Source organism: Merops nubicus, unplaced genomic scaffold (genome assembly GCF_000691845.1).
Source record: "Merops nubicus isolate BGI_N331 unplaced genomic scaffold, ASM69184v1 scaffold7177, whole genome shotgun sequence".
Taxonomy (NCBI): domain Eukaryota; kingdom Metazoa; phylum Chordata; class Aves; order Coraciiformes; family Meropidae; genus Merops; species Merops nubicus.
In genome coordinates, this window is record NW_008622218.1 from 1 (window position 1) to 21,270 (window position 21,270).

At 37.6% G+C, this 21,270-nt stretch overlaps 1 protein-coding gene across 2 annotated transcripts in view; it reads right to left on the reverse strand.

Moving 5' to 3' along the window:
• Position 1: 1 nt before the first annotated feature.
• Positions 2 to 21,270, reverse strand: part of PPM1B (protein phosphatase, Mg2+/Mn2+ dependent, 1B) — a 37,662-nt gene continuing 16,393 nt past the window's right edge. Inside the window, exons 4-6 of one of the 2 annotated variants that reach the window (XM_008944698.1) lie at positions 13,415 to 13,526; positions 9,050 to 9,107; positions 2 to 1,551 (exon numbers count right to left, since the gene is read on the reverse strand). In XM_008944698.1, coding sequence (XP_008942946.1) covers positions 1,522 to 1,551; positions 9,050 to 9,107; positions 13,415 to 13,526 — 200 coding nt within the window. In that variant the 3' untranslated portion in view covers positions 2 to 1,521. Of the gene's footprint in view, positions 1,552 to 2,858; positions 3,425 to 9,049; positions 9,108 to 13,414; positions 13,527 to 21,270 lie in introns of those variants that run through there. The other variant, XM_008944697.1, reaches the window with a different exon arrangement.

Genomic DNA, 21,270 nt, shown 5'->3' on the forward strand with positions numbered 1-21,270 from the left:
AAAAAAAAAAAAAAAAAATTAGATACACAGTGAATCAAAACGATTGGGAAAGCTGGCTTGGGCACCAGTATGAGAGAGCGTGTGGATTTTACAGACTCACCATGGGGATAAAGTTACAGAAAAATACCATGAATTCCATTTCACACAAAACCAGTTGATGACTGTCATTAGCTTAAAACTACACACAAGGGCAACTACATCCTCGCTGAAACACAGTTTAAACAAATAGGAAAATGTTTACAAGGCATCCACAGCATGTAAATCATGTACAGATGGATACATTCATTGTTTCCCCTCCCCGATAGCTTTTATTTTAGATAAATACTTTACTCTTCCCCGTTTTCAGCATTTACTGGACTCATTACATGCACAACTCAAAGAAGTCAGAAAAAAAGTCAAGGTTATTGCAAAAATAGAATTAAACTAAGAATCTTCAAGTACCTTACATGACAGCCACTCTGTACCATGCCCATTGCTTATAAAATGAAAGGTCATTGAACCCATGAAAATATCTCTAATATTTTCTTAATTTAAAATAGATAATTTTAAGTGTATTTATAGTAATCTCAAAGTGATAATTTGAACTTTGAAAATAATGCAAACAATTAAAAATTATACCCATATTACACAAGACTTCTGTCTGTATCTTAAGCTGAAAAAAAAAAAATCAAAAAACTATAGAAAACCACATATAGAACAAAAAAATAACAATTTACATTATAATAAAGGCAAATTTTCAGCATTTTTAAAAAAACCTGCAGCTGTGAGAGATGTCAAAGCAAGTCACTACTAACTATAAATTTATCAGTTTGGTTTTAAAAGATCTTCTCTAGCAAGAGTTTTTAAGGGTGTGTTGTACACATGCGTAAAATTCTTACTGTTTTTAGAGGCCTAGAATCTTCATATATTATGCCAAATACACTTAATCTTCAAGCAAGCAGTAGGCAACGTATCACAATTTGGACACCGCAGGGAAACCTAACGGTCTGGTAATACAGGTAAAACTGGAAAATTAAAAAAACCCAAAACACATCTTATCAGATCGGGCGTACCGCCCAATTGAAATTGCTTCCAAGCCACAGAGCTGCAAAGCCTTCCAACTCGGTAAGTGGAGTCAGTCATGTCTCAAACCATTCCTGGTACTCTCTCATGTGTGTGTGTGTTGCACAGCTCGTTCAGTCCTAGTGTATCTTCAGAGTACACCTACAATCCCATGCACCTCAGGTACATACACCAATCTGCTGAGAGAATCACTCCTTCCTTCCTTTATAGGGACAAAGTTCATTACAGATGTAATCAGTGTGCCTGAGGCTGGTAAAAATACTGTAGTACAGGCAATGCTAAGAGTGGCAATATCAGAAAACACAAAAATGAACAAATGATGGAAAATTCTAATATCTTTCTGCCCATTTCACAAAATGTTGGAAATCCACCAGAATTTTTCCCTTGTATTGAAGAAAACAGATTTAAAAGTTTTTTTCCCCCTTTCAGAATCAAAAGCATTTTAGTAGATTTGTAAGGCTACCACGGATCTTCTAGATCTCCAGCACCCTACAGGAAAAGAAGAGGAGAAATATTACTACTCGTCCATACAAACAAAAACACTTTGTTGCACTTTGGGTTTCAGTGGCATAATTAAGTAGAACACTACTGTAAGACAGATGACATTTTCCCTTTCTTCCCCATACCTGCCCACTTCCATACACAAACATTCTCTGTTCCTCAGCTTCATGAGGGAATTTACTCTTACAAAACATGAACCCAGTGAAGCTATTGCAGCATAAAGGCTTAAAAGCAAGTATTATCTAAAATTGTACTACATCATACCTACCAATACATACTCTGCCTATGGAATACAAAAAAGCCCCAAACCTATAAACAGTAAGGAACTCAGCTCTTCAGGTATCCCTGCTCTGCAAGAAATCCCCACAGGCTCTTTTTCATCAAGGCAGTGAAATCTGCACCTATTTTGAACAATGACATTTTTGTGTGTTCTATTATGAACTGACCACCAACACAAGAATTTCAGATTTAACTTACTGTCAGATTAGCTACCACCACTATATATTCCCAGTGTTATCACTGATCTACCCACATGAAGGTACATACACAGGCTGCACACCAAGACGCAGAAAAGATTTGGTAGAAAGTAAACTTAGGTGGAATAGCCAGTTTATTTGTTTATAGGGCTGATGTTTAACCTGAACCTGAGAAATGTTGCCCAGTTACAGGATTGTGATGAATGTGCCCAACCCAAAATTACTCAAGTATTTGTAGAAACTAAGGAATATTTTAAGTTAGTATCAGAAGCTATGAAAAGTTTCAAGTCATTTCAGAATAACAGCATTTCAAAGGAAGTTTATTACTTGCTTAAAAGAGTCAATATGCATACAGGTGTTATTCCACAGCATATTCTTTATTTTCACTCAAACACAAATTCTTAGAACTTGACACTAGGTACTAAATCTAAGTACATTTTCATTTCTGGATATATGTTATGCTACAACCTGGGAAGTAATAATACAGTCACCTAGAAAATCAAATATTTATGCTGAACAGTGGATACAATCTAAATTGGAAAAAAATCAAACACATTTCATGAAGATTAAATGCCAACCTAGAACAATAATTTTCTGTAATTTAGTTGTAATATAAACTATATACAATTCAAGTACAAACATGCAGTTTATGATGCCGGGAAAAGAAAAAAGACTGAAAAATTTCTCTAATTCAATTAATTCGCACAGAAAATACAATTAAGATGTGAATTACTTTACAATTAGCAAACATAGACCATCAAAATTACTATTTAAGAGGGTGCTTAAAAGTTTTAAAATCCACTCTTGAATTAGCACATTAGGTTCCTATTGTTGGTATCACAGGATTTTTTTAAAAAATCAAGATCTCAAATGAGAAAACTGCTTGCTACACAACGTAAGATGCAATTACTGTAATAGAATGGCTGAACTTCTAAGGAAAACAGCTTTCTATAAACAATCTGTACAAATAACTGAAGTAAAACCAAGCAGACTTCTAGGATAGAAGTGACAAATGTTGAGATATAAACAAAGGAAAACACGCCAAGTGAAGCGAAGCGTTAAATCCGCTCTGGAAAACATTATGTCTGTTTGTCACCCATCCCCTTCATCCCTGAATCTTCGCTTGAGCTCTGTCTTTCAGCAAGGTGGGTCCCAGATTCTGGGTGGGTGTCTGGTACGGGGTCACTGGGTCCAGCATGAGTATCTGAAGTGGATGCTGCAGCTGATTCAGCAGTGCACTCTTCTCCCTGCATCTTAGTTAGCCTGTAACTAGTCAGCATCTCTTCCAGGAGGTGGCGGTAGTTCCCCCTATGATTAATTCTCATTTGCCTGAGTGCTTCCACCAATTTTCCCTGTGTTCCACTCTCCTCGGCTTCGGCAGGGTCCTTTTTTTAAGATTCAAGACCCCAGAAAAATCGATTGTTAAACTAGAATATTTTCTAAACACATTTTTAAAAACACATTTTTTTTTTCTGAGTGATAAAACACGACTGTTGCTCTATTTGAATATAAAATACCTTATTAGCAGCACACATCTTGGAACAGTATTTCAATATTTTTAATTGCCAATTTCTGCATAGCCAATAGCAACACAGTTATGTGAAAAATTTACTAAAGAGAATAGATAACTCTAATGCTAACAGTGTAGTAGAAGCATCTCATCAAAATAAATGCCTAGAGAATTACAGAAAACAGCCCCTCGTTTTTGCATGCATGATGCTGTCATAAAAGAAACAAGCAGCTACCTATCAGCACCAGAAGTGGTGGTGGCTGAACAATGTGAAGAACTGTTTTTGGCAGACTGATGTATTGTCTAGAAAAATTAACAGGTAGAAGAATTATTTAAAGCCAAATTTAATAATCTACAGCACAAAGTCTGAGTAACATGCATTGATTAAGGAACAGGTCTCCTCTGCAAACCACCTATATGGCTATAAGCCTTCAGCTGAAAAAATTGGGGGGGGCTTCTTGGCTGGGTTTGGGGTTTTTTTTTGCCTTTTGTTTGTTTGTTTTGTTTTCCAACAGACTTGTGTATCTGTTACAGGGCTCTGACTAGGTATTTAAACTTTCAAGTGCTAAAGCAGTACTGTTGCTTTAAGGGAACAGTACATGTTAAATTATTAATATCCAGCAAGTTATCTAGCTAGAAAAATGGTCCTGTATCTCTGGAAGCTAGGAGAGCTTGTAAGGCATTAGAGGCAAAATCCAGACTGCCTTGTTGTCATGCTGACCTCATTTTTATTGTCACCTAGTTCAAAAGTTTCATGAACTACCACTATTGCTGTCACTCATTTACAAGCTTAATAGCAGTATTAAGACAGTATCTTGAGTTCAGTAACACTGTGAATGCTGCAGTGTTGCTGGGAAAAAAGCCCCCAGATTGATTAGCACAGTCTATGTTGAAAAGGGGACAATTTCACCACAAAAATGAGTGTTACTGCACAGAATGCTATTTCTCTAAGCCTAATGTGCTGCCTGTGTAGAGACATACTTGCACTGTAGTTGACTGGGCTTAGTTTGAGATGTTTTGACTCTCACATAGTCGCATTTTCATACTGGAACACCTCTTGGAGAGCTCAGTCAGAAGCAAGTTAAAGCAGGTCATTTTAATGTGTGAAGTGGGGCTGTTTTAATGCCTCATGAGCACAAAGTCCGTGAAAACTCACAGCATCAAGATGAGGCTCCAGATGTGTCCTGTTTCTTAGGCTTTGACAAAAAAATGCTATTGATGTATTTATCTAGCTAATATTAAACAAGACAGCACAGCTAAAGAATCCATATTTTTTACAATTCCATAGTTCCTCCATCACAGCAGTTTTGATCTGAGGTTGACGTTAGCAAACACGTGCCCTGAACTTCCACATTTCACAACATTGGTATCTTGAAAAATTCCTTTGGCAGACTGAAGTGAATACTTTTGCTCCCATGTAACATTGAAGAGTATAAGCAATAAGCCATGTACTAGCAGCCCTGAGATTCTTAAACAACTCAAATGCTAGTAGGAGTCAGAGTAACAGTGCTGTTGGTGTTTGGAATTCAAACTCACACCCTGCTTTGCACCCCATCTGATCACAGGCTATTTTGTGCTTCCCTCATCTCCCTTGGTGCTAGTAAACAAGAAACCCCACAGAAAACAGGACAGAAACTGCCTCTTTTATATACTATACATACACTGTAACACTCATCTCTCTCTAATGATGTGCAGCTAGAACAGGTACCCTGAAAACCACCCAGCTAGCATTTGTCTTCCTTCATGTGCTAATTCAACTTAGTGCTACTGACCATAAAAACAATAAATTTGTGCTAGCTGTATCTAACATGAGCTTTCTAAATTTGTACACAAGTTCTGCTCTGTCAAATTACGTATGTGAAAAAGGCTACTATGTATTAGGGACAGGATTTACAATGGTTACAGGTGTAAGAGTTTGGTCTATTTAAGTTTTAAAAATTTTCTTTAGCAGCCCATAATGACGTATGATTTGATTTAGCAAAGTGCCAGTGTAGAGTATTAATAAAAGCAAGACAGAAATATAACTGGTTCCAAACAAGATACTCAAATGCAGCTTTAAAAACCTCTACTGAAACTATTAACAGAGCCACTGTAATTTTAACATTGTTACTTGGGTTTAAGAACACATACACACCTAAAATAGTCTAACTGGACAGTAATCTTCTAGAACACATTAAAAAAAGCCTGAAGAAGCAAGGTCATTAGAGAAAGACTAATACTTTAACATGTTAACTACAACAGTATTGTTACATTACAATGGTAGTGTTTACTTAGCTATGGAGTTCCTTTAAATTCCCTTTAAAGATCTGAAAGCATCAAGCCACAACAGGTAACAGATTTCTATGATTTTACTGATACTTGGAAAGCCATAAGCCACCACATTTATTACAGAGGTCCCTTGGTTCAAACACTGGCAAAGTTGCTCTTGGTGAGCCCAATGCAGGGCTCTCCCAGACCTGTCTGAATTTATTAAATACTTGTACTCCACTGAGATTCAAAAAAGAAAAAAAATTATCATGGCTATACCCTGAAGCCACACTAGTAATCTGTAAATACTGCTGTAGTAAGGATTCTTTCACTCCTCAGCCTCTCACTTTATACAACATGTCCTTATTTAGGCTACATGTTAAGGATTCTCAGAAAATGCACATGTGAGAAATTGGAAGAAGTTACTCTATAAATGCTAGCTTGGACAACAAAAAAAAAATCTAAGCATAATATTAACTGAAATCTTTACAGTTCTGAGTAAAAATGAAGGTAATCTAGAAAAATCTATCACCTTGGTTTTGATTTGTATACTTTCTAAGAACTTATCTACAAAGCTATTATGATCCAGTTCCAGTAACTCAGGGTAACTAGTTTAAATTGTTTAATGCTAAAAAATACTCTTTAGAAGGAAGTCATACTCTCAGTTGCAGAAGTTAATCTGGTTGGTTTGGGTATCTGTCTTCAAGCAGGTTGTTTTTGTGGCTTTTGGTGCTTTAAAAATTTTTTTATTTATGTGAATTAATACGTTAGCAATTTGTCACATGATTATTTTGTCAAGGTGAAAAAAAAAGTTCTAGCCTTATATAAAATCATCATCAGATGATGACCACCAAGAGGCAGACTTTCCAGCCAGTAACAGCTGTGTTCTGCACGATACCCATGCTCTGGCATGGTGTATACCTTAACTACACACGGGGAAAGATTTCCAAGTACAAGCCAGATCACCTCCGTGCCCTTTCTCCACACCCAGCATCTGTGTCTACAGTTCATCATTTTTCACATGAAGAGCTGCTCTTGCTTCATACTAGTTTAAACAAGGGCATTATTAGTTAGATTTCAGCCTCACTTGGAAATGTCAGCATTGGGATGTGCTGTGTTTCCTTCCCACCTCTGCCTCCTGTTTAAATGTGGGAAGTGCAGCACTATCACCACAACGTGCAGACACTGCGGAGAGCCTGATGGCCGAGTAACTGAACTGCTTCCTTCCCTTGTTGTTTTCACCATCTCAGAGATGAGGTCCACTAAGTTTTTTCACTTCAAGGGTTGTAAGATAAAAAAATCCTACTTGCTGGGAAAGTGCAAAGAGGAATTGCATGCTTCACCAGCAGTGCATCCTCCTGTGCAACTGCTTTGCTTCAGAATCACTTGGGATGGAAAGAAAAAAAGGTACTGACTGGGAAATGACATCTTACCACATGTTCCAACTGAAATTTAATCCAGTGCTTTTAAAATACACCATCCAAATAATTATTGAGATTTGTGCTAAATTGCAACAGAAGGCAAAATTCACAAAGTAGACTGGAATGTACTGCTCACATTTTGTGTTCAGGAAGCCAAATGAGAAGAACTCAACTATCCAGGATTCTAACAGCAATAAGATGTCAAAGATATCAACGGTAACAAGGGTAAGAGATATATTCTTCTACAAGCAACTTCCATATTTAGTTCAGTTCTCTCATTTTATGACTTTATAATGGAAGATGTACAAAACTTTCCTGGGAGTAGCCAACACAAAAGTATGCTACATTTTATGTTAATTTTGCAAGCTTGCACGTTGATTGAAAAGTAACTTTGGACTTAGAAGAGATGCATCATAAATGCAACTATGGCCTATGGTATTTCTAGAAAGTTACCATCAGAGAAACTTTTAATTTTCTTTAAAAAGCAACCACTTAAATTTAGCTTAAAAAGCTTAATTTCTTAATCTTCAAACCACTTTAGTCAACAGCTTTACCCCAAAACAAATCTATGGCTAAGTATGAAAAGTAGTAGCAGGCTGACCAAGGTGCAGTTTCCTGAAGTACTGAAGCTGAAAAGAGGAAAATTTTGCCTAGCTTGTTTTGGAGTAGTGTTGCACAATTTGTTCAATGTTACACAAAAAATGTATACTCTATCACTTTCAAACTTAAAAAAGGAACAAAAAAAAAATCAGAAGCTTCTTCCCTATTTGTACTCTTAACAGAAGAGTGGCCCCTTCCACCTACACCAGCTTTCTAACTTAGGATAATAAATCAAATATAGCTAGGGAAGAGAAGATGATGGGGAAAAAATACAGTAATGGTAATGAGATGGCATATTCACAATCTCAAGGGGCACAATTGATAATTTCAAAGCATTTAAAATAGAAGTTGGTATCTTCCCAACACTATTCATTGTAATGACTACCTAAGAACCTTGTAGCCATCTCAGAGAAGAAAAACTGTGATGAAGGATTTACTTAGTTCACAAACTGCACAGGAAATGACAACACATGTAAGAGTAGTGGTGGTTTTTATCAGTTCCTCGTTTTCTGAATTATTTTTTAAAAACAAATTTAACTGCAACTGATATGAAGACCAGTCATTATTCTTTATATTAAGAGCCACCTAATAATCAGGTTTAAAGTTCCAGTAAACCATACTACAACACACTAATTAAAATTCAAACTGGACAGAAGAACAGAAGCCATTTTAGAAATCGCAATCAAAGTGAACCAAAAATCATTTGGCCCTTTCTGTCAACCACTCCACGTGGGATACTGAAAGATAGTGTGACCTCTAAAAATGCAGTCAAAATTAGTCTCATTATCTTTTATGTCCAGTGTATCAAGGTCTTCCACACTTACAGAAGACAACAGAAATGTGTTTGCCCACACTTATGCTACATTTCTGGACAGCAGACAATAGCTAGTTAAGTAATGAATATGCTAAGCATAATCTTTTATAATAATAATAATTTAGAAAAAACTGCACTCCTGTCTCATATGTTTGCCTGAAAAAGCAATAGTTTTATAGTGTTAGATGTTTTAAAAGTCTTTCAGAATCGGATGTCAGTTTTCTAACTTTTTTCTCACTTTTTGAAGACAATGCTCTAGATCAGGTCCATTCAAAATATGTTCAAAATGAACTGTGTGCTACAACAGATACTTTGTGTTTCGAATACTTCTTTGGCACTGATGTACATTTTGCTTAGTATAGGGCCCTACCTTAATATTCTATTAACAAAGAGGTGTAGCAAAAAAGTGGCAACTTACCCCCTCGTTCTCTCTGTGTGGATTCAGCCTACTATACACAGCTTCAATAATATTACGCCTAAAGAGAGAAATTTTAAAAAAATTAAGCACAACACAGGACTTCAACACTTTGAGAACTTAAAGTTTGAGCTCAGCAATAGTTTCAAAGCATTTAAGATGTTTTGCCTTTAGCCTGCCCTTTAAAAAGATGAAGCCCACTCTCAGTGTCTGTACTCGCTTGCAATATGGTGTTTGGGGAATTAGCTTTAAGTCAGGATTTGTAAAGACTAAGCAAAGCAAAATATATTCCTACCTTACCCTCCCAATTCTTCCCATCTTTAGTAGTTCAGCTGCATAGCCAGATTTTGCCAAGTGCAACATTTAGATCTATATTTTGCTTATTATAACGAAGTTGTTCAAGTTTGCTGGCTTTGTCTTATTTCTGGATGTGGAACTTGGGGTTTTCCCCCATTTTTATTATGTATAAACAGGTTACTACTTAGAATCATAGAATCATTTAGGTTGGAAAGGACCTCCAAGATCACTTGGCTATGAACTTCCAAAGTGTGTGGCCCAGAGTACACAGTCTGTGATACGTTGTCTAGTTAGTCTATTCACATGGTAGAAATTAAAACCCAAATGCCACGAGCTAGACTTTTTCTGGCAGTGCCATATAAGGCCACACTTTTGCAAGCAGGCAAAATAATCACAAAAAGCTTCTCAAAAAATAAGCCCCAAAGTATAAAAAGACCACAGAGAAAAAAGGTTGTGTCCCTACATGATCATGGGATACTAAGAATGGGGAAACATTCAGACAAGAGTAATGAATATGGTAAAAAATACTGACAGCTTCAACAGAAAGGAACTGCTACAGGAACTAAGACTCAAGTTATAGAAGTGGTCAACACCTGCAGAAATGATGTCTTACAGCACACAGACAAGCAACAACTCTTGATTCTTCCAAATGAAGAGCACAAGGGCATCAGATGAAACCAGCAGCAAATGTCTCAAAAATACACAGTGATGGCTCTTGATGCAACAGGACTTTCTGCCCCAGACCACTGAGGATGGTAGAAGTTTAATGAGGTTCCTTCTGAACATACTTGACCTCATGGAAGAGAAATTCTAACTAAGCACATAAATTAGATCGAGATCAGGAAGAATCTCTGCTGTACAGAATCACAGAATAGTAAGGGTTGGAAGAGACCTCTGGAGATGATCTAGTCGAGCCCCCCTACCAAAACAGGTTCACCTAGAGCAGGTTTCCCAGGACTGTGTTCAGGCAGGTTTTGGAAGTCTCCAGAGAAGGAGACCCCACAATGTCTCTGAGTAGCTTGTTCCAGTGCTCTGTCACCCTAAAAGGAAAGAATTTTTTCCTCATCTTTAGATGGAACTTCCTGTGATTTAGTTTGCACCTGGTGTCCCGTCCTGTCACTGGGCACCACTGAAAAGAGTCTGGCCCCATCCTATTGACACCCATGCTTCAGATACTGATAAGATCTCCTCTCAGTCTTCTCCAGGCTAAACAACAACAGGTCTCTCAGCCTTTCCTCATGAAAGAGATGTTCCATCCCCCTAATCATCTTTGTAACTGAAAACTGAATAGGTGAAGTATTTTACATATTTTCCTGCTTTTATATTCTTCCCCAGGTACCTCCTTTCAGCTACCCTATGGACAGAACAAAGAGCTAGAATGATCCTTGGTCTGATCTATAATGGTGAGGTTCTTATTTTCAAAGCATAGGAAAGAAAGCACATTCAAAATAGAAAAGTTCATTGTTCTGAATGGAATGTTTCAAGTATGTCCAGGTCCAATGCAGAGCAATAGGCAATCCCAGCATCTAGTGTCCAGCACCAGAATATATTTTTCCAGTCATGATCCAGCATTTAAAACAGTACCTACTGAAACACTCAATGCTGGGAGACAGTTTGTGGACCAGTGAATGCAAGGGACAGCACATCAAATCTCAGGCTGACCACTAACCTACAACCCTGGAAAGTCACCGTGCTGTCAAGCGTTCACAGGCAGTAAGTGCTGCTGCTGATATCAGCACTTACCTAGACACACGACACCAAGACAACCAAAAGCCAGACAAAAGATACACCTGAAAACTTAAAAGCCTCAAGACACTGGTGTATATGCATCATATATGTAACAGTGTTTTGTGCTCCTTCACACACAAAGGTTTTGGGCTGTGTTTCAATGAGCTCCAGGAAGGAAGTTCAGAATTAAACTGAGAGTGACACTTTCAAAAATTATGTCTGACATGAAAAGTCCACTGAAGAACAACTTCTCTGAGGGGACATGAGTTAAAGTCAGTGCTTTCAGACGAAATCTAGAAGGGTTGTATTACTGAGCTAGTATGGAATCCAACAGCAGAGATGGAAGATTTTCCTAGAGAAAAGAATGTAACAGAAAACTCATAGCCCAGATCAAGGCTGCGACAGAAGCAGCCAACAGCCATCACAGAGGGTTTAAATCAGATTTAAACTTCAGCCCATTGGGACTTTTCCTATCTTTTCAATTCACTTCTCTTTCTTTGGATAGCCTATTTCTCTGTACTTTCCTTCGATGGGAAAACTCAGGAGCAAAATGTTGATTGTAAGTACTAACGCCCAAGTGACAGGGTAGCTCAGGACTTGTTTACTTGAGCAACAAATGACCATTCTTTTGGCAGTAGCTGAAATTACAAGGGGATCCAAGTCAAGCCAGAAGCCAGTCTTTGAAGAATAAGATTTTAAAGCAGAGCTGACACCTTTAGATCCCCTGTCACAAGAATGAGCCAGCAGAGACCTCTGTATACAAGTATACAATGACTATAAAAGTGGAGATAACTCAGAGGTTCCTAAGGTTTACAAACATATATCACATTGCATTTCTGCAGGTCAGACATATGAAGGACAAGGAGCAACTGGTGCTAAACCCAAGGGTATAAGCCACAAACAAGCTCCTTCTTCAACCAGTTTGAACCAGGTCTTGGAGTTCAAACAGAAGGACAAAGTGCAAATTTTTTTATGTCATGGTAATATCACAAGATAAGGATCTCAAGATAAAGAATATCTTCTTGGTAGGACAAAAGTTTTAAGTTACATGGTATGTGGTTTTGGGTTGTGTAATTCTACTTTTTCAAAACTTCCATTTAGGAGCAAAATCCTAAAAGTAAATTAAATACATTGCTGCCTTTGTTCTAAGTTTGAAGGACACAAAAAAGTTACTCAGTAATATATATTATCTTAAAAGAAGCTGCAAGTACACCTCCTGAAGTTAGTTTTAACAGACTTTGAAAGTCAAGAGGAAGCAAAAGGCATCAATAAGGGAAATTCTGAACCTAAGCCTATGAAAAATGCAACCAACATCACAATAAATTAAAATTGAATTTATATGCGAAGGTTCCAGAACAATGAAGTACTGCATGATAGAGTTACTAATGAGCAAAACAACAGAACACATCAACTTATCCAGCAGTTGGGAGGCGCTACGAAGAACAAGCACACCACAACTTCTCTGAGTGCCTGGAAAGCACACAAGTGGAGAAAAAGGTCCAGAACATAGAGGTACTTTCAAGGCCAGAAAAAAACCACAATAATAGCAGTGTGCTCATTAGTAAATACACACAATGAAGACAGATGTACACACAAATGCTCACGGGACAGAACTTAGTATTTTGAAAAACACAGATTCCAGAAAAAACAGGACCTATGCTGGGGGGTAATAATGGGTCCCACTCTTTGGGGAACTCTAATCTAAACAATTGTTTATGCCGTCTTAAATTCTGTTCATTAAAATCCTCCAGTTACAGGTTGTTAGAAGATGACCATTAGCCTCCCCAGGAAAAAAAAAAGTTCATTTTGGAATGTTTATTCCAATTCAGTTGTAAAATGCATACGCTAGTTCAAAATCCTTGCTTATCTAACATTCTGTTTAAGATTAAACAAAGAAAAACATTTTTTTAATGAGAATTCTTGCTTAACAGAGCATCGATCCAGACTTGTAACGGACACTAGGTAGTGAAGGAAGCATGCCATCAAGAAAGCTTCACTGATATTTTGATATTGCAGCTACATTATTGATAATTCTTAATAATCGTAAAACAATAAAAAGCCAAGAATAAGCTTTTAATTTTTTTTTTTTTTAAAAATAGCCATATGAAAACAGTAAACTAGTATGTTATGTACCAGAATAGGATTTGTTTCTTCTTACTGTTCTGGTAATGGGAACAGTGACATAAATGTTTATATACTGTAAAAGATTAACTATCTTAAAACACAAACGCCAACTTTTTTCTTTGAGTATAGCTATTACAATAAGAAAGCTTTAAAACATTTAAATAAAAGTATTTGTTTCAGTGAACTGAACAGTTCAAGAAATTGCAGTACTGTACTCACTTGCCAGCTAAACCACCTCCTGGTGGTAAATTTGGGATATTCTCCGCAGTTAAAATGCGAATGACATGAGCAAGATCAGGCATTCCTTCTTCACCCGATTTCTCCATAATTTCTGATTCAAAAACAGAAGAAGCACTCAGATTACTAAATTAATATCACCCACTTTATAGCAAGACACTAAAATACAAGATAGCATCACTTTTTAACAGAGACATTATGAAAAAGTTACACATAAAGAGGAAAATATTCTTTACATGTCAGGTAAGCAGTCTACGTATGGTGGAACAGAGCCGGTTAAATTCACAGCCAGCCCTTCCACTCTGCCTCTCAGTTACCTTCCCATTGCACTGCAACCCACACTCAGAAGTTCATGTCCTAACAGAAATGCTTCCCAGGCATTCAGCCCTACCTCACTGCTACTTCGGTAGCAAGTTACTACAAGGTAGTGACACCTTGTTCTCTCCAAGGCCTGAATCTCCAGTGCATAAACGCTGAGATCATCAGGCAATAATGCAGCAAATATAATGGCCTGTTGTCACTCCAGTGGCCAAAACAGAATATAGAACCCATGACAAATGACTAATAATACTTCTGCTCTGAAAATGAAATACCATTTCACATGAGCCCAGTGCTAGTACATTCTTCTGCCTTTGAAAAGAACTGCCTAAACTGAAGTCAATCTTCACACGCTCTTATTCATCAAACCTGCTGTAATACAAACATGTAATAGCTGCATATATATTCACACTACCAGCTTCTAGTCTTCAGCCTCTGGGCATTCAACTACTACCATGGCAGAAAAAGGTTCAAAATTATCTACAAATTGTAGTTGTATCAATATATCACATTTTTAAGATTCCACCCCCAACTAAATTAAGGAATAGAGTGCCATTTCCTACAGACCTAGTTCCAGATAAAACTTCTTTGAGCCACAAATATAAGAACCAAGAAGAATAAATCCTCTCAAGTATTATTCTAAAAAAAAACACACCTTCAATCAGTCTGTATCTTGGCTACCATCCAAAGATAAATAAATCACTTAAATTTCTTCTTACAACGAATTGATTGTATCTGGATGCCTTACTTGGAACTTGCAACTAAAGCCAGCAGCATCTACAGTTTGAGTTTCTGAAGTGGTAAAGCACACACTGCACACCAAGCTTCCTGGTATTTAAACCTCTCCTGATGTCTATCACCCCTCTAGAAAGCAAGTGATATGCATGCTTCTCTCAGGAGTACTAAAAAAACCAAAGTGCTTGCAGGGTACTTGATTCTCTACATCAGGGAGAGCTGTAGGAAAGCAGCCAAAAAGCAACTCCACTTTTAGAATAGTTTTACTACTGGCACTATGCTTCTAAGACCAATTTTAAGTCAGCATCATACAACCTCTGCAAAGAATAAACTAGGTATACTATTACTAGAAGTGATTAAACATTCTTCTAGGAAGCTTTATGTATATTATCATATATCCACCCATTAAAAATGAATCACAGCCAGCAAAGGAAGTGACAGCTGAGTATGTATGCTTGCATCTGAAGATCTTGATCACTTCTTCCATACAGAATGACACAAATCAGCCACAAGTCCTCCTATACGTTGTGTTCTTCTGTACAGTTTTATCTAGTTAGAAGTAGATTGTACCACTACAATGTAATTTTGAGTCACATCTGACAGGAAACGTGCCTTATGCATATGCTGGTTTTATACCAAGAGCACATCTGGTTCTGTACATACTGAAAGTAGACAAATAGCAAGAATTAAGAAAGGCTACAGAAGTAAGCAATTACTAGACATTAATACAAGCCTAAGAGATTTTTCTATCTTCTTAAAATGGAATTAAAGCAATCAACTAAGGATCACAGTATATTTCTGGGAAATGGAAACCTTTCCTTTACACTGTATAGCCACTTTTTGGAGTGCTGAACTGAATGACAACCATCTTCCCAACATTTCTAGAAAGTGCCAAATCAAGCATTCTAGTGGAACTGATCATCTCCTTTTTCTTTTCCTGGTATTCGGGTGAGTAATTTTATCCAGAATATGTCCCCTCTCTTCAAATGAAAAAAGAAGCTTCCTAACAGAAAACCCGAGAATGAAGCAGATGACTAGGCACGGCCTTTTTTCATTCCACATCAGTTAGCAGACACACATTGTGGATTTGTTGACAAAGGCCACTAGAGAAAGAAACCGAATGTTTTCAGAAACAGATTTACAGGCATTTACAAGGTTTTCATCCTTCTCTCTATAATGTTAAAAATAACCCTGGAATTATTTTTTTCCCCTTAGTGTGCAAAACAATAGCAGAAACTTCTACATCTTCATTGCTAATACAATTCAGACACTGGAAGAATCATTTCCTGAATATTATCATGTATACAAATCCATGGAAGTCTGCTACTTTACTTCTAGAATACTTTTATTTAAAACCCTAACACTTAACTCAAAAGATACACATTTTAAAACTTCAGACAAAAATTTTATACCATGAAAGTCCCCAAACACACAGCATTACAAGTTTCCTATGTTCCAGTACCTCCTTTGATTTCCAGCTATAAAATAATGCCAAATACATTTAATATAAAGTATATATTCCACATATCTGTAAAACACCATCCAACTCACTGTATTAACTATTTGTCTGCTACTAAGACTTTTTAAGCCTACACAAACATGTGCCTCTGATTTTGGGGGGGTAGTGTTTTGGGTTTTTTCAGTGGCTGGTTTTGGTGGGGTTGTTTTGTGGTTTGGGTTTTTGGTTGGTTTTCTTTTTTTTTTTTGGTGTGTGTGTTGCTGTTTGGTTGGTTAGGGTTTTTTGTTTGTTTGTGGGCTGTTGTGGTTTTTTTTAACTGCATGTCTGATACAACCTTTCAAATAAACTGAAGCACATCAGACAACTGAGTTGACTTCTGTGGCTAGTTTTCTCTCCTGTGACCAAACCTTGGATCTCTGAAAAACAGAGAAACCAGACGCCTTGGTTTTGGCTGAGTCAGAGTTAATGTTCTCCCCAGTAGCTGGTGCAGTGCTGTGTTTTGGATTTAGGATGAGAATAATGTTGATAACACACTGATGTTGTAGTTGTTGCTGAGCAGTGCTTTCACTAAGCCAAGGACTTTCCAGCTTCTCATGCTGCCCTGCCCCTGAGTATGCTGGGAACACACAAGTTTCTAGGAGGGGACACAGCCAGGAGAGCTGACCCCAGCTGACCAAGGGGCTATTCCTGACACCATGACATCATGCTGAACAACAACGCTGGGGGGTGGCAGCTGAAGGGGTGGCAGCCTGCTGCTTGGGCACCAGCTGGGCATCAGTCAGCAGGTGGTGAGGAATTGCACTGGCCATCACTTGCTTCGTATATTCTATTTTCATTATGACTATTCCTCTTCCTTTCCTGTCTTGTTAAACTGTCTTTATGTCAACCCACAAAAAAAAGTTTTACCTTTTTTTCCCCACCCCTGAGACTCTCTTCTCCATCCCACTGGGAGTGGGGAGCAAGGAGCTCTGTGGTGTTCAGCTGCCTGCTAGGTTAAACCACAACAGAGAACAGAAAGCACCATCTGACCGTGGTGGTAAGAAAAGATTGACCTAGCATAACTTAACTACTATCCAACACATCTGCATGATTTTGGAAATGAGCCAATTAAGTGAGTCAAATCAGAAGCACAGCTGTGCTCACCATCATAAATGACTCAATCACAAGCTACTGACTGCAACCTCTGAAGTGTTTCAGAATCCTCTTTAACTGCCAGCTTTGGAATGCAGTTAAACACATCCCATCAACCTCAAGACCCAAACTAGTGAAAGAGCTTTGGTACACAGTTCTTCCACCAGGAATCTCTGGAAACTATCACTCGCTGAGTTTGTTTTTAATAACTCTATTAAAACAACTACTCTCTTTTGGTAGTAAATAATCCTCTTTTAATAACTCTGGAAAGATTTTATGGAACAAGTAACAATTCATGGCACAAATACACAGGATCTCAGCATTCCACTCTAGGAATGTACAAAGAGACTACAAATGTTATATATGTAAATATTAAGCTGCTTTTGAACACAGTTTTTTTTTTTAAACAAAAGCATGCCTCAAACAATGCCTTCTCCTCAAGCCAGAGCTTAAAATTCTCAAACATAGCAGTGAAGAAAACTGTTGACTAACTCATTAAACCTTGTAGACAAGTCAGCTTGAAATTTAAGGTCCACAAGATGACAGAATAAATATTCCATGTTAAGCAGTGTACATTCATTAAGAATAAATATCACTGATCAAACTGAAATTGCTTCAGGACCCTCAGAGGATTTTATACTAAGTTCCAGTGTTCCCCTGATTTAAATTAGTCACTTACTGAAAGATGAGAGTATCTAAGAGATACAAGAGCTTGTATTTTTGACAACATGTCTATCTTTGCAGCACACTAGTTCTAAGAGAAGCTGTTTTTTTTTTCAGAATGTTTTTACCATAAGTATAAATGGAATTGTTACTGACTATTGATCAACTACATGTAACTTGTGAGCTGTTGGTTCTTTAATAGATAAAGAAACATTGCTGTGCATGTTAAACCCTTCTGTGCAATGTCCAGGACATGCCTTTTGAAAGCAACAGTCATCATCTCACCTGGTATTTTAAGTATTAGTAAATCTACTACATATTCTCACAACATACAATCATTTGCCATAACTGAACACAGATGCTTAGATGCTGCTACCACGTTTAACAAGGTTCAGATCTTCAAAACACATCAGAACTACAAATAAATCCCTGAAGGATACTATTATAAAGTGTAAACTATATTTAGAATGCATCTTTTGACACTAACTAAAAGAGATGACAAAATCCGTATGATCAGCAACTTATCTACCTGGCTTTAACTTTTAGAACAAAAGGTTGTTTAAATCTTTCAGGCATAGCCCTTAGTCTAAAAATGAAGGCAGAATTGATTATGGTAATTGGCCTTTCCTGATCAAAAAGATATTCCCATCTTCCAAAACTCTTCGTTACTCCTCCAACACTTGAGATCATTCTCTTCCCCTCTCCCTGTTTTTTGAAGTTAAAAGTATTTCCACTTGCTACTTAAACCTTTAAACCTGACTACTTTTTTAAAGAGATCTAACAACTTTCCAAGTAATTCTCCCCATGGTGCTCAGTTGTTTGAAACATTGTTAAAGCTCCTCTGTATAATTTCTGAACTAATATCACTCAAGGCACAAATGTATGTAAAAATTGCCGTCCAATATTATTTTTTAGGTTAAGGAGACTGTGTCAAAAAGACAATTCCATAAAACTGATTATGATTGCAAGAATTTGTTAGGAAGCAGGTAAATACTTCCAAGTTCTTCTGAAGTCTCTTTCCTTTCCCACTTCTTGACAATTTCATCAAATATGCTAACTCTCATTCCTTGCTACTTGACATTTAAAGGCCTTGCACTCTGTCCAATCAGCAGAACACAGAATGACACCAGGAACCCATGCAGGGGGGAAAGCAAAAAAAACCAAAAAGGTTAATCAAGAAAGAGCTGAAGCAACAGAAGTTCAAGCTTTGAAGCAGTTAATTTCTCTGGAGCACTTCAGCTTAAGAATAATTTTGAGTTACATTTGAATGGCTCTGTATCAGTTCAGACTACAAACTCTACACTTTTTTTTATGTGTGTAGCATTTGTTAGATATGGCAATATAGCTAAAACAGATTTCTGCTAAGAAGTTATTTTGGTAGGTTAAAGTAGTAACTCAATCACATTCCAGCACTACACTACTACTAGCAAACAGTGCGTTCTACGTCATTCTCAGTTCATCCAATCACTCTGATCAGAAGTTTTGACAATTTTTCTATTGATCTTCTTAACATACACTTAGGAAAGTAATAAAATACTCTGCAGTTCCAATTGCTACACAAGAGGAGCCACCAAGAAGCTGGGAATACTAAGCAGCAGTCACTGTGTGCACACCTGACTGCTGTCACTGACAGCAGTAACTGCTCCTGGCTCTCTCCCAGAGCCTATTAACAGCTCCTGTACACTACTCAGACATAGGAAGATAATAGGTATTTATCTTAACTAGTGTCATCTAGGAAGCCTGGGATGTAAGCCAAGTTCTGAAAAACACGCCTAGAGTTAGCATTTGAAGTGACCATTGGCTCTCTCCAATCTCAACAGAAACTAGAAATATGCAAGCCATTTCAGTTTAGATCCCATTCAAACAAGAGGAGAAGACACCACACACAGCAGCATCTCATTCAGAGATAAATGAATCCTGGCCTGAAGGCCCTGTATATATTTTAAAATTAAGGTTTGCTACATCAGCTATCTAGATCACTGGGATGTTCACAGAAATACAAAAAAAACACCTTTAAGTGTACCTCATTGGTTAATTAAGAGTGCAACAAAAAACCTACCTGAAGAGACAACACGAGTGATTTTTACAGGCTGTTTCACACAAATGAAAACTTAAATGATAAAATATCTACAGTAAGTGTCATTTCTAGCATTAAAATGAGAATTTTTGATACTCAAGTGGCAAACCAATTCACAGCACGTGGTTACAGTGGCAGCATGTACATTTCCACAGCACTGTTGCATTTTACACTGAATTAGTGTTAAGAAAAGTCATGAATGGTTAGCTGTGGGACTTCTGGTGTTGTACATTCTCAGATGATTCCTGATTTCCTTGGGTTACTTTTCAATTATACCTAATGCTACTTATTTAGATATGAACTACTTTCTAGTAAAAGCACATCCAACCAGTTCTTTCAGTATCCACTACAGCACGTTAAAAAGCCAGTGAGTGTCTCAGATATTCAAATAAACCAGAATGAAAACACCGAAGTGGCATCTGTCTCCTATGTGATAGCACTGGAGTCCTGTAGTGGCAAATCTCATCAAATAGTCATAAGCAAGTCTTTTATCCCTACAGATTATACACAACATGCTTGGGTGCTGGGAAGAGTTCCAGATCCACACTGAGAAAACTTGGTCAGTCACGTCTTCTTTGATAAAATAATGCTCAGGCAGTCAGTGGCCAGAACACTGTTTGATGCCATGGAAACCTTGTTACAGTCTCAAAATGGTGACTTCATGCTGGTTCTGACCTGTGAAGTCCCAAATATCTCAGCACCCACATCTAAAATTACTTTCATGGAACTCTGCTGAACAGTCCTGTAGACTGCCAGTAAAGCATTTTTCAAGTTGAACATAGGGAAGTACCATCAGAACAGCAATATTATACTGTAAAGCTAAACCACTGCTCTCAACACTTGGAACAAGTACATCTAAGGTGTACATGACTCATCATTCATCCAGAAAGTGGCCACCTCTTCATGAGGCACAGTTAAACTTGGATCTAGTGATCAGCATATACTAGTCCAGGCCTGAAACAAATCAAGAAAGGGTTCAAGTTATATCAGGCAGCTGTCTCTTCAGTAAACTCTTTCCTTCCTTGAATACTGTTGCTCTAACTGATAGCTCCAACAAACTTGTTAATAAGCTGCATCACCCTAAGTTGGTGACACTGCTTCAGTACTCCACTGATGAGAAGTTTAAAGCATCAGAATAACAAGGCTTTCAAAAACTCTGATGAATGCTTCTCTCCAATGGTGCTACTTCACAATAATATTCCAGCAACATTTGTCACAGCAGGACAAACAGTTGCGAGAACTCGGTATTTTTACGCCCGTATTGCTTCTGCAAAAACCTGTGTCAACATAAGTGCAATACTGAAGTTTGCCCCTTTTATAATATCAAATCTGAACCTCAGTCACTTCTACCAAAACTGAGCTATACCTGGATGACCAGGATAATTGGGAAGAGACCAGGAAGCCACTGCATACAGCTGTCAACAGACCTTAGAACAGCCTTAACCAGCAATAAGA